General features: G+C 38.0%; 1 protein-coding gene across 7 annotated transcripts in view; it reads right to left on the bottom strand.

The window, feature by feature from the left end:
* Positions 1-14,987, bottom strand: part of Lrch (Leucine-rich-repeats and calponin homology domain protein) — a 238,387-nt gene that overhangs the window by 63,222 nt on the left and 160,178 nt on the right. For all 7 annotated transcript variants that reach the window (XM_083118325.1, XM_083118328.1, XM_083118321.1 and 4 more), the window contains exon 3: positions 6,004-6,236. In XM_083118325.1, the coding sequence (XP_082974451.1) occupies positions 6,004-6,236 (233 nt within the window). The remainder of the gene's footprint in view (positions 1-6,003; positions 6,237-14,987) is intronic.

Genomic DNA, 14,987 nt, shown 5'->3' with positions numbered 1-14,987 from the left:
CAAATTTAATTCTCTCTGACACACATTTTGTGCACAACAGACCTCCCTTGTTAGAAGATATTCTACACAAGTGATGTGTCTCTCTCTCTCTCTCTCTAAGCGCTCAAACATACTTTATACCAGCCTATACAGTGGAACTCTGTAACTTTGTAAGTGGATAATGTTTTGAAGCTCCTACATAATCTTTCAACACCACTGAATTAAAACACGAGGCCAGTTGGATGGTGGTATTTTTTGTTAGAAATATTATTCGGTTTCAGCATACGTTCTCCAGTAGCATTAGCGAACAACTCACTTTAACCTGTAGGCCTAGTCACAGCAGCTGTTCTGATCTTAAAGTGGCCTTGAACTTTTTTTTTTGGTCAGGATACAAACTTAAATTAGCAATTTTTCCTCAACTATTAAAAAATGATGTCCCATATTAAAAAAAATGTTTTGTACAAAGCTTATTTTGAAGTTAAATGACTAGTAAAACGGAAATGTGGTTCGACCCCAATAAGTTGTCAAGATACCTTCAGCCGTGATCAAGAAAGTGTGAGGCCCTAACCCCACACCCCCTATACGCCTTCCTGGCATGGTGCATAACACAGGGGAGCACTTTACCTTTTTCTTTAGTTATGTGATTCCAACATCCAAAAATTCTAATTCAATTAAACACTATACGTAATATAATTAAAATATTTAATTTAAGGTGCTGAGTTTCTATTTACAATCAGAGGCGCAACCATGATTTTTTGTCTGGGGGATGCAAGTGCCAGGATAAACGTACTAATATTAATAATAATAATGCTGTTATTATAACTATTATTATTATTATTGATTTGCTTTATTTTACTTTGCTTTTTTGTGCCACTTCTGGCTAATTTGCGAAGATAGGGATGAGTGATGATATGATGAAATTGATGAATGAACACTCTCAAACATCCATGCCCAAGTCGGGATTCGAAGCTGGGACCAACACTGTTACTGTTGTTGTTGTTGTTGTTGTTGTTGGTGGTGGTGGTGGTGGTGGTGGTGGTAGTAGTAGTAGTAGTAGTAGTAGTAGTAGTAGCAGTGGTAGTGGTGGTGGTGGTGGTAACAAAGACGTTATTACCCTTGTAAATTATGCAAAAAGGGGGTAGAAGTTGGTGCTAAAGCATTTGTGTTCGAACAAACGATTTGAATTATTTTTTCAACATGTTCAATTTCACATTAATAATGGAAAACAAGCACAGAAACTATTTTTGAGACAGAAAATGCATACCAAATATAATTCTTTTTTACATTAACATGTATAACTTTCATGCACGATATATGTTTCACATAATATGCAACATGGAGCAACGTTGACACTAAATTGTGTACTTATTCAAAGTTTCTTTAATACATATTATATACAACATATATATTATTATTTAAATACATTACACAACCAATTCATCCATCTCACAATAAACCAACAGCAAGAATTACATAAATTGTCTGTCAACTGTGCATGCTCCCTTTCCTTGTTCATGCAAAAACAAAATCAATTAAGACAAGTCTTATATCTCTGTCTGGTAATTTACAATACAATGCAATACGAAGAACAACGAGCGAAGCGAGCCAGAAAATTTTTGGATCTAATTATTTGCAGGCTGAAATCAATATTGATTTAATAGGGCGCAATTAATTTTACAGGACGCCAATGCATTCTCTCTTTCACAACTTTTGTGCCTCCTCGATGGTGTAGTGGAATCATCGTCGCCTTGTGATCAAGAGTTCGATACCCGGTGGAGGCACATGGCACAGTGGTTCAGATCCCACTTTAAACTGTAGGTCCAGTTCCGACTAACCTTTCTGTGCATAAAGTGGACTTAAACCCACAAATCAATTTTACAACTTTTTAAATTTAGATCGTTCGGCGCCCAGGGCCGACTTCCGCCGCCCCCTAGCTATGGTTATGAACTTGATAAGACTAAGAAAAGCAGGAATTGCGGGCGAAGCGAGCGAAAAAAGTTTACGAAAATAATTTTTATTTGCATAAAATGTGAAGTTGTGGGTGGTAATTGCCCCCTGCAGGTACATTTGGCCGTCAATGTTTGCCCCCTTGTCCCCCTAGAACTCATTTCAGTCCTGCTCCACTTGTGGTTGCGCCACTGTTTACAATTTCACATAATCAGACTCGAAATACACCTACAAACACCAGATGTTACGAGATGTACTAATCTACAAAAAAAAATGTAATTGTCAAACTCAAATTTTCCTAATAAACGTCTTGCAATAATCTTTCATCTGTCTGATTGTTCTGCAAAGGACAGTAACAAAGTAAACGGATTGAGAGAATTGTTTTATTTTTACACTGCTTTCGTTGCCTTCCTACACAAAAATGAAAGCTGTGAAAGTGTCGGCCCCCCTATCCCTCGTTTCTATCCGGCCCTCTGGATTACTTCCTGTCTTAATCCCTCAATCTCTCCTTTCACCTCACACTGGGTGCCAAGCGAGCAGATTATATTTGCGCCGGAATTACAAAAAGGGGGGGGGGTGTTTCACATAACAATTTATATTTTTATGTCCCTGGTTCGTTTACACATATACAGCAAGTGAATATATAACTGGTTAAATGGACAGTACCGTAGTTCTCGAAATCATAACATTCTCGTAGGATATATTGGTTTATTATACGTAGTTATAGGGATACATATTTTACATAGCGTTTCCATGAGTGTCTTGCATAGATCAAATTACCAAATCTGTAATAATTTATATGCGTACCTATGGCATAACCATCGGCACTTCCTTTACCACAGAGTTAGCATAACTATCTCCGTGGGCCTATCCTCAGCTTAAATGATATTCCGTTACAAATGAGTTTCCTTACGCTTTCACTCCTTCTTTTGGGCATCAATTAATCAAATACGGAAATATCCACATAATCAAAGCTTTTTCTAAAAGGGGACTTGGGACAGCAACAGGGGCTGGCATAACCAGATGCTACATTATTATATCCAGTTTGCCACCATAAGTGGACTAAACTTGAGGAGACGTTCCTCTTTCGTAGATCAATGGGGAAACACTGTTTTTTTGCTAAAGCCCACTCACTGGCTCTTTTTATAGTCGGGGTAAACGTCCGTGGACGTGGACCCCGTAGCGTTGGAAAATTCCACTGCCAACGGTCCTTTGTAAGACAGCTAGCTCCCCCAACCGGGGAGGTAAAAAACAGGGGATTCTAACATCCAGCAAAGCACAATCCAATAAGCATATACACTTACATGCAATAATAACATAAAAGTACACTCATGGAAATATATTACTTAACCCTACACCTTGTAGCTGGCCAGCAATTAATTATTACAATATACCAAAACCAGTAATGGTCAATCCGACCGTTACAAAGCTCAACTTTGAAAAACTTGCCTCAGGGCATTTACAAATACATGTATAATTTGAATAGGATTTGAATTAATAAAAGTTGTAATTTTTCACGTCTACGGAGAAAAATTCAAGTAGAATTCACGCATAATTCCCGGTGAGTAGCCACCCTGTAACTCTAACTAGTTACCTTCTTAAAAGTAACTTTCCGAACACTGAGGAATTCAACACTTAATTTAAAAATGAATAAGCACATATTAAATGTCAAGTAAAATAACAAATATTTGTTGTAGGCACATATTAATGAAAGTAATAATACATTGTTTTACATCTTGCTACTAGCTCTGAACGTAATGTCAGTTGAGAATCACTGAGGTAGGGCATCAGTTCGTGTAATTTTCTTCCCGAAATCCCCTTCTCTGATTGGAAGCTATATTTCTTTTTCTCCCCCCTTGCACATTTTCCCTAGCAAGTTCCGTCCACCCTCACATTGCAGCTGGTATAGAAGCGCCCTCTATTTTCAAGGTATCTCCTCAAGCGACGAAACGTGCTTGCTTCCTTTCCAGCACGTACCAACAGTTCTTACATGCTCACACGGTAAATGATACGCACCTACATATTTCACTGGTATTGACAGCTGAAAATTTCCCCCAAACTAGGAGGCTCAAAGATCAGAGAGAGGGAAACATCAAGCGAGGACGAAGAAGAATGAAAGGGGGAGAGAAAACGTGAGATACAAGCCAACAGGACTATCAGATACGAGGAAGAATTTCGATGTATAAAAGGAGAACAACTTGGAGCTGAAGTTGAGGCATAGCGCGATATACGAGGGTAATTCAAAATTATTTCTCCGATTACAAATGACTATTCTTTTGTGCTTATGAAGATACAGCGATTACATGCTCATAGAATAAAGAAAACAGTTCAGAATTTTATTTGCATACATTACAAGTGTTCCATGTGACTCCCCATGGTCACGTGGATGACATTTATTCTTAAAACTTACTTTTGTGAGTGTGTGACATGGCCGTATTTAGAGGGGGGGTTTCTAGGGTTCAAACCCCACCCGAAACTTCTGACATGTTGGATTAATGGAAGTTCAGAAACCAAAATCTGTAACAAATTTTCAATTTTTTTTTTCGAAGCATCACAAAAATACAAGGAGACAATGTTGAAACGATCGAGCTAGAATTTTCATACATTTGGAATTCTGAAAGTTGAGTGAAACAGGATTTATTCTCAGAATCGTACCCAACCCGCGACCCCTCCATTTTCACTTCTGCTGTCATCTTTCCAGTGTTGCTCCTGCGTCACAAGGAATATAGACTGAAGATTCCCTTATGATTGCCCCAAAATTCCCTTTCCAGCTTTTAAATTTCCTGTCCGATAAAGTTGAAAATCCCCCATGATAGGAGTTCAAACCTAGGATCTCCAGTTTCGTAGCGCCGCTACGTTCGCGATTGAGGTTACAATCCATGCACCAGGCTAAGTTTTTAAAAAGAATAACTGCTTCCACACTTTTCAAAATTCCAAAAATGTAATATTAAAGTTAAACAACAAAAACTTTATGACTAAAATTTCCATCTAACTTTTAAAGCTTTTTCTTGAAGGTAAAGTTTAATGACGAAGTATAATAATTCTACATTTCAGTACACACTGTATGAAACGTAAAAAAACAAAAATAAACTTGTGCTGGATATTCACTCATCTGCTGGATTGAGTAAGCCCCCCTCAAGGATATAACAATAATGTAATAATAATTATTATTAGTATTATTATGTAATAAAATTGTTTTATTATTATGAAATTTTAATGATTATTGTACAATTATTGTTATTATTTCTATTATTCAAATTTCTGGCGACGCCCATGGGAACAATTATGAATAAACCCCCCCGAAACTTTTTCCTGCCTACGGCCGTGGTGTGTGATATTAATAGAATATTTTCAACCAATGTAATAGTATATTGGCCAACCTTAATATGGGTGGTGGACCTGGTGGGGGAGGCAGATCTTAATTAACACACATACACATACGTATATAAATTATGATATACGTTTTTTATTACATACAAAAGTGAATCAATAAATGTTAAAAATATATTAATTATATAAAGGAATTAATTTCTTACACACACACATATATAATATATATATATATATATATATATATATATATATATATATATATGCAAAATACACGAAATAGTTTTACGATGTATAATTTTTTGTTTAGTTTTTGCATTCTATTAATATAAATTAATTAAATGTCATACTTATATTTGTCTTACGGTCTTGTTTCACTTTTATTGTGCATACATCTGTTAATGGTCTCGTGAAATAGAGGGGAGGGAGAGAGAGAGAGAGAGAGAGAGAGAGAGAGAGAGAGAGAGAGAGAGAGAGAGAGAGAGAGAGAGAGAGAGAGAGAGAGAGAGAGAGAGAGAGAGAGAAGAAGATATGCAACAAATTATCATTGTTCTCTCATTCTTTGTGTGTATTCGTTATTATCCTTAGTAAAGTATTTTGAAGTCAAAATTAATTGTTTATCTTTGTTGTACCAAAAACTCTTCCCATGAAAATTTTTAGTGGAGGGGACAAGATTGCATGTGGAGTAGGGGAATCCCACCTGTCTCCCCAGGATTTCGCATCCTGCCTTACATTTGAGGTACTCACCTACTGGAAGCTCGACAAGTAGGTTCCTCCTGAGGCTGAGCGACTTGAGGGCCTCGAGGTCGCCTATCTGCCTGGGGAGGTGGGTGATCTCGTTGCAGCTGGCGTCCAACTCGGTGAGGGTCTTCACCCGGCCGACCTCCTCGGGCAGCGACACCAGCTTGTTGTTGCTGACCAGCAGCACTTGCAGCGGGAGCTGGCATATCGAAGGCGGAAGCACGCTCAGCTGGTTGCGGCTGGAAGCGGACAAGAAAAAGGTTGTACACTCTTACAAGTTACAGTAAAATTTTAAAACTTTATCGTTAAGGCTACGAGGGACATTTTCCCACCAGGTGACATTTATTTCAATAACGTCGAAATGTGAATTGTTTCTGGGAGGAAAAAAAAAGCCAGTGGCAAAAGAGCATGAATATCTCCCAATGTTGGAAGTGGAAGCTGTCCTCGCGGATTGCTGGACACAAACTGTTCCTCCTGCCCTTAAAGTTCAACAGTCTGGCTATTAATTTCCAAAAACGGAACATAACCTTTATTTTAAAATCGAACATTTTATCACGCATAAAGAAAGACAATGATTGAAAATTGCAGTTGCGTACAACATAATATATTTTTTAAAAAAATGAGCTATTGAAATTACATTAATGAAGTTTACTACGTAACGGCCGTTAATACTTTAAAACACGGTTATGATAATTTTTTTCAGGTAGTTGGTGTAAATCAGTGTTTCTCAACCGCCGGATTGCGAGAGGCTCCTACTGAAGTTTACGACTTGCAGCCAGAGCTGGGAACCACTGGAAAGAAGGCCTTTCGTTCGGGATTCACCGATAAGAGGAAATTCTATCGTGACAGTGGCGGTGGGTGATCAAACGATCTAACCGATTGGGGGAGGGGGGGGCGTTGCCCACCTCCAAGTTTGGAGATTGACGGACGACGGGCACCACGGTCAATTTAGTTTTCTCAGCAATTTTCATAACAACATGGGCGTAACTTGGGCCTAATTTTGAGGGGCAGAATCAGACTTGGGGTCTAATTTTGAGGGGTTTGAATCAAACCTGGGGTTTAGTTTGGGGGAAGAGATTCGAAAAGTTTTCCATCCAATAAAAACAGCATCCAGGAGTATTTGCTAAATAACTGTGACATTTGCGAAATCACAAATATTACATTTATTAATTTGCTCCTCAGAACGTGTAAATTTTAATAAACCTGAAAATTTTGGGAGGCAAGTGCCTCTCTTGCCCCCGCCAAGTTACGCCTATGATTAACAAATATACTGAAGTGTAATTATTCTGATTAACTGTATTATTTCTGTGTTCGAAATGGAACACAGTATAATATTTTTTTTTCATTTGACAATTCTTTTTTTTTATTTGGCACTGGAAATTAGCACTTACAAAATTAATTTAATCACATTGGCCAGAGGAAACTAAAGATTCCATTAGATCCAGTCGTCAATTAATACAAACAAAATTTTATGTTTGTCAACAAGCGTAAACACAAACGAACTAATACTCCTTATGATTACAACATTGTTTATTTATTAATATTAAATTTTAAGGATACATATTAATTAACGTATAGAGTTTGAAAAATTAGAAAGCTATTTAAGAGTAAAATTGTTGGGATCAGAGCATAGACTTTTAAAACACGAATTTACCGAGCCGCGGCCTCACAAAGGTTGAGAACCACTGCTCTCGACAGTCGTTTCTCCACTCAATTTTTTACATTGTAGATCATGTTGATATGTAATCTGGTACACACTATTCTCTGTCTGCTTTAAAAACGAAGTCAATATAAACAAATGCACGTGGCTTGTAAGTAATCCTATTGGTTGTTAGAATGGCAGCCGTCCAGGAATCGTCTGTGCAGAAATAGTGCATGTGACTACTCAACGTTGTCGCTATATTGAAGTGGTGGGGGGAGCTTATATTTTGAGCTGTACAGGTACGACCAAAATAACACAGGAACCAAATCGTGGGAAACGAACTGTTTCTCGTCACAAGCCACATGGTATTGTTTACATGAACTTCGTTATTACAGTGGACGGAGAATAGAAGTATTACACGCGGCTAAAAGACTATACGCTTATTTACACGAGATCTATTCAAAGGTTACAAGAACAAAGGGGCTCTCTCATGGCGTAGTGGTAAGTCATTGTTAAGGCGTCCCAGGCTCGATACCCGGTGGAGGCATACAGTGGTTCGCATCTTATTTCAAACTGCATGTCCAATCCCGATTAACCTATCTGTGCATAACAAGGAAAGATTGATTGATTGATGGATTTGGTTTATTTTCCTTCGCTTTCCTGCTACTTTTGGCTAATTGCGAATATGAGGCTTTGTAATGACATGATGAAATTTATGAAGGGACACTAACAAAAAACACCCATGCCCAGGCCGGGATTCGAACCTGTGACCTCTGGCATCGTAGAGCAGCGCGTTAACTACTCCACCACGGAGGCTGGCTATGCAAGGAAAGATTTACAAGTGCATTATTAAGTCACGACTTCTTTCTTCGGGCTACAGTTTAAAGTGGAGTCGGAACCACAGGATGACGCGCCTTCACCGGGAACAGTGTTACTCTATCGACCAAAAATTTGGGGTTAGAATTCCGGCATGCGTGTTCTTTGTGGGTGTCCCTTCCTAAAATTAATCTAATCATCACTTATCCCTATCGTCGCGATTAGCCATAAGTGGAAGAAAGGCGACAATAAATAACAATAATGCAATACAAATACTTTACTTAATCGAGGAGACACTCTTGCCAAACACTACACTATCATGCAATAACTGTGGTTATCGTTTATTATTTTGCCAAATCAACATACGTATATATGCACAGCCGTACATTTAAAGGAGGGGGAAAGTTTAGTCAGTTTAAGCTTTTTGCTTTGGGGAAGGTGATTCCATCCATTACTGGATTGAGGTGTGAGCAGAAAATTCACTTTCTTCTTGCGCAAAGTATATTATTAATAATATTATAAACAATCGAAAAAATAATTAATCTAAAACACAATGAAAAATCAATTTCCTTAAATATATTCCCAAGCATTCACTGGTCCACCGTTGCATCCATTGAAGTTTTGGATCTCCCTGATGGCCTTGTAATCAAATGGTCCCGGCTTCGATCCCCTGTAGAGGCACACAATGCACAGTGGCAGGAGTGTAACTTGGGACTTGACTTTGGGGGAAGGAGAGGGGTAGAACATGAACCTTAGGTCCGAAGGTTTTTAAAATACTCCTAACATGTAAATTATAGGTCCGAAGGTTTTTAAAATACTCCTAACATGTAAATTATAATACACCTGAAAATTTTGGGAGAGAGGCCCCCCCCTTGCCCCCGCTAAGTTACACCTATGTTGGTTCGCACCTAACTTTACCTATCCGAGTATAAAGTGGGGCGAGACGTATACAGAACCTTATGCACAGAATGTTATCACAATGATAAGAACAACCCACGCTTTCACAGTACTAATCGCTCCTTATCCTTCTTTAAGTTTGGTTTTCAGGCCACGCCAGTCAATATTAACTACCTGTCAACAAAGCAAGCACAACGTGTCCTTCGTAATAATCTAATCCTGAAAGCCAAAGAAATAGGGACTTCTCGAACGAGTGAAACCGCCATAATTAATCTTACTTAGTTATAAAATGGCGGGAAGATAAAAACTAGCAAGTAACTGCCATGATAAAATTGTACGTGGAAACTCACAAATACACATACAGACAAGTCGTGATATAATGAACTCGGTTGGTTATAGTGAACATTCGTTTATAGTGAACCCTCCACTTCAATTTCAGATTTTCATCTAGCAAATGAAATGTCCATGAAAAAGTATCGTCGTACGTATAGTAGGTCAGAACAAACCTTATATTAACTTGAACACTTGTTCATTAAAAGAATATGCCTTAAGCAGTCACAGATGACAGGCTTTTTTCAACACGCAGTAAATTAAGAGCGTACAAATTATTAACTGTTTCATTAACATATTCAATGTCAATCAAAGTATTTCTACACGTCGCGTGTTGTACTTCTTTTCTAACTCCTAACTTGAGTTCAGGTTAAGGAAAGACATTCCTGTTTCAGTAAACTTCGGATATAGTGAACCAATTATCTCAATACGTAGGAGTTCATTATAAGCGGAGTTTGATAGTATTTACTCTGGATGGGAGAGAAGACTTGGCCTGCCTGCCTAACCAAATTACAATTGGATATAAATTAACCTATATTGATAATTTTAATTACTAAACAATTTGTTTACTTATATTTCATTGCCTTGTATGCAGCCAATTTTCTTTTTTTAGGACATTTATTTGTAGTCTATAATCCACGGTTGAACAAAAATAACATTTATCTATCGAGTTCTTCTTCTTTGCCCCCCTTTTATTCTGTCAATTTTCTTTCCTTTAATGTTTTCCTTCCTTTCTATCTTTTCAACTTCATTCCTGATGTAATAACGTTAATATCTATTGTTGTGTATTCAATTCCCATTTATAATTTTCAAATACGCCTTCACGCCTTTTTTTCTGAATTTTTAATGTCAAATTCTCTCTCTCTCAATCCTTTCTGTCTCTATTTTTACTTGCTCACTTTAGACGTCTATGAAATGTAGTGTAGAATCAACAACATATGGCAACAAATTTGACCATTGAGAAGCCTCACAAAAAAAAAGTTTAACATTTTGTATAAGATGGCCTATCCCCTGAGATACGGCACCATAACTATTTTGTGGACCCCTTGACCCTATACATACAGTGTGTTCGAAAAGTCACACAACCGAGGTTTTGAACGTACGTTAACTTTTGCACAAAAGCGATAGACATGAAACTTACGCTGGCATTAATTTCCTCTATATGGATATTTTTAAACATTAAACAAGAAAATCATGCTCTACATAAAAAAAAAATTGTACGAAGTAAATACAAACATGGAAAAAAGACATTTGTGAAGTTGCTTGCAAAAAAAAATCGATTTGTATCGAATTGATAAAAGAACGATAAATTGTTACGCAATTTATGCATTACAGACGATTTTATGAGGTTCATTATGGCATATTCACAAAAAAATTAACATGTGCACTGGCAACATTATCAAAGAATTGTAGCACGTTTCCCCCCACATTTGTGTTATTTTATCAATGCTCAGATGAAAGAAAATATTTGAAATTTATGGATCAAAAAGAAAGGTATTTTGTAGAAAATGAGCGCACTGAAATGCTGTTAATATATTCAGTACAAAGAATAGTACGTAACAGCTACCGACTAGAAGAAACTAGTTAAATGGTAATTTAAAAAAATAAAAGTAGTTATGAGGGCTCATACTTTCAATTTCCCCTTTCTCTCCCTCCCTCGCCCCCTGTCAAAATGTAATCGGAAAATGTGATAAAAATAAATGTAGATAATGATAAATATGATGGGAAAAATCTTTGGATATTCGAATCCAGAATCTCTGGTCTCAGGGGGAGCTCTAATCATCCCTGGATCATGGAGTCGGACCATATTTCCCATTAGCACATTATATTGTTAATCAGTTTATAGTTTTATTACTATATCATGCTAGGAAATGTAACAAAACATAAAATTTTAACACATTTTCTAAGCAAAATTTGAATTTGTACAATGTATTTTTATTCCCAATATTTAAACCGCCTTTTCTTTTTTCTGTATCACGTACTAACAGTGTTGTTTGGGATAGATTAGTGTATGTATTATTATTTGTGTTATCAATGTGTGAAAATTTGTGTATCTTCAGTATTCATTATACTTGTCGCCACTAGGTGGCAGGACAGTGCAGACTGCTTCGGAGACTGTGGAGGGCGTGGTACATATCGGGAAATACCCGCACTGTACGAGAAAACAGCGAGAGACATTGCTACACGGTGGTAGACTCCATTCCAATGTAGTCCAGTGTCAGTGTACATTAAATAGTGTATATAATCAGTCCAGTGTTTAAATAAGAAACGCAACATTTTATGGTCATCTCCGGGCAGGATTAGTTTACCAAGTGAACAATCTCTGTGAGATATGACGTGTTACGCATCAGAACAAACGTCTCAACTCGCCCGCCATGGAAAGAACGAGTGTTTTCGCGCGGTATCGAAGTGACTTTGTATGCAGTGTTCCAGTTACAGATGTGTACTGACATTCGTACTTACGTCAATATATGGTTGCATGTTATGTGCTCAATCGTAGAACTTTCTGTGTCACAGTACGTATTACGTGTAATTTTCAATCACAACCGTTACGCGTGTGGTTTGAGCAGACATTCCGTATCGTTATCTGTACGTCGAATGTTTTGTTAGAAGACTGAGTTATACACGGTAGTATTCAGTGGACAATAAGTTATCTGTTACGATAACTCATCACGCGACTGAATATCATAAATTTGGACAGTTTCAAGCATCCACTACAGTATCCTGCTGTCGGCTGAAGTGACGTCATCGCCAACACCCAGGGAAGCTTCAGGTCAAGGTCAGTAGTTAGCTAGGCTCGCACCATATTTTGTTTACTCTTTCCTCACGTACTATTTCCTACATATCTTGCCCTCTTTCCTTCGCGATGGATGAAGAAGAGAAAAGAGTGTTGATACGCAAGAGAGCTGGATTTAGGGGCCAGTTAACACGAACACAAGCATTTGTTAATTCCTTTGAAGATACGGGGGAAGTTCAAGAAGTAAGGGTCCGTTTACAGAATTTAACACCTTTGTGGGAAAAATATGATGAAGTTCAAACACGTTTAGAAGTAGAAGATATAAACGAAAATCATGAACCTCACAGGGAGGATTTTGAAGAAGTTTACTATAAGGTACGGGGTAAAATGGAATCCATTATAGAGAAACATAAACAAGCACAAGCTGCACCTACAGATGGATCGGATGTTGTAAACAATGCTTCATCATTAGGCACCAAGCACATTAAATTACCCACGGTATCTTTACCCACGTTTCACGGTAATTATCAGGATTGGTTAGCATATTCAGATGCATTTCAGGCTATGGTTCACACAAATGACAATATTCCTAAAATACAGAAATTTCACTACTTGCGTTCATCATTGGAATCTGAAGCAAGAACACTTATAGATACTTTGCCCATGACTGATTCAAATTACGATATTGCATGGCAATTGTTGAAGGATAGGTATGAAAATAAACGACTGATAGCAGCAAGTCATGTCAATAACATATTGCATGTGAACGCAATTAACAAGGAAAATCCCACAGAATTACGTCAGTTTATCAATGATGCCACCAGTAACTTAAATGCTCTTCGAGCCCTTGAATTACAAACACCGTTAGAAGATGTTATTTTGATACATCATTTTTTGGCTCAACTTGATTCTCACACAAGAAGGGAATGGGAATTAAGCCATACCGATCAGTCGTTCCCTACACTAAAGGAACTGTTCATCTTTCTAGAACAAAAATGTCAAGCTTTGGAATCATTGAAGTCTGTTCACGTAAACAAAAATGTTAATGAACACAAGGTTAGCCCTAAACAGAAACACATCCGTCAGTCAAATTCTTACCTGACAACTACAAATACGCAATGCTATTTCTGTAAATTAGCACATTCCTTATATTCATGCAAGTCTTTTGCAGGCGCAAGTCTGAAGCAGAAACAAGAGTGTGTGCGCAACAACAAACTTTGTTATAATTGTCTCAGATCGAATCATAATTTTAGGAACTGTACTTCAGGGAATTGTAGACGCTGTGGATTGAAACACAATTCACTGTTGCATCCAGAGGAAGGCGGTAAACGAGGAGGTCCTCTAAGGCAAGACCAACCAAGGAATGACTCGCCAGACACGAGGAATGAAGCTGCAAGGACAACTTCAGTACAATCTTCATACTGCACATTTAAGAGTAAACCAAGATCACATGTTCTGCTATCAACAGCTTTAGTAGAAGTCGTCGATTCTAGGGGACAGCCACATACATGTAGAGCTCTCCTGGACAGTGGGTCTCAGTCAAATTTCATCAAGGAAGATCTTGTTCAGAGACTACAGTTGCGAAAGCAGAAAAATCATATTCCAATCAGAGGAATCAATAATGTTTCATCGGAAGCCAAGCACAGTGTAGACATTCAGCTGCGCTCAATAGTGTCAGACTTCCAGACTTCACTTACTTGTCTGATACTCCCACGCATCACAGGGAACGTACCTTCTCAAGTTATTCATCACGAACATTGGAACCTACCAACCGACATTGAGTTAGCAGATCCAGATTTCTACAAACCAGAAGGGATAGATTTACTAATTGGATCGGAACTTTACTTGCACTTACTTCTTCCTGAAAGACAAACGAGAGATGAAAACTATCCAGTTCTTCAAAATACTGAATTAGGTTGGATTTTAGCTGGTCGGATGGAACAGCCTGTACAACCTAGTACACCCACAGTAGCATGTTTTGTACGCATGGAAGACAATTTGGATTCTCAATTACGGCGTTTTTTCGAGTTGGAGGAAATGTACTCGAAACTAAAAACAGCTGAAGAAGTAGCTTGTGAAAACCACTTCGATCAACACACCACCAGAGACGAAACAGGGCGTTTCATTGTTCGTCTCCCATTTCGATCAGATCATATAGAGCTAGGACATTCATACAACCAGGCATTATTCAGATTACATCAGTTAGAGAAGAGGTTTCAACAACAACCAGAGTTGAAAGAGGAGTACGGCAGAATAATCGAGGAGTATGAAATGTTGGGACACATGAAGCCAGTACAACCAGATCCAAATGAAGCTGATGACGTGTCATACTATTTACCACATCATCCAGTATTCAAACCTAGCAGCAGCAGCACGAAAACCAGAATTGTTTTTGATGCATCAGCAAAAACAACAAATGGAGTCTCATTAAACGATATACTGATGGTCGGTCCAACCACACATGACGATCTTCAGTCTATAGCTCTTCGCTTCAGAACGCACAAGGTTGTATTTACGGCAGACGCCGAGAAGATGTTCAGACAAATCCTGATTCATCCAGATGACACT

This window comes from Lepisma saccharinum, chromosome 3 (assembly GCF_977018435.1).
Source record: "Lepisma saccharinum chromosome 3, izLepSacc3.1, whole genome shotgun sequence".
Taxonomy (NCBI): domain Eukaryota; kingdom Metazoa; phylum Arthropoda; class Insecta; order Zygentoma; family Lepismatidae; genus Lepisma; species Lepisma saccharinum.
The sequence above is the reverse complement of the archived record's forward strand: the minus strand, read 5'-3'. Positions and strand labels throughout refer to the sequence as shown.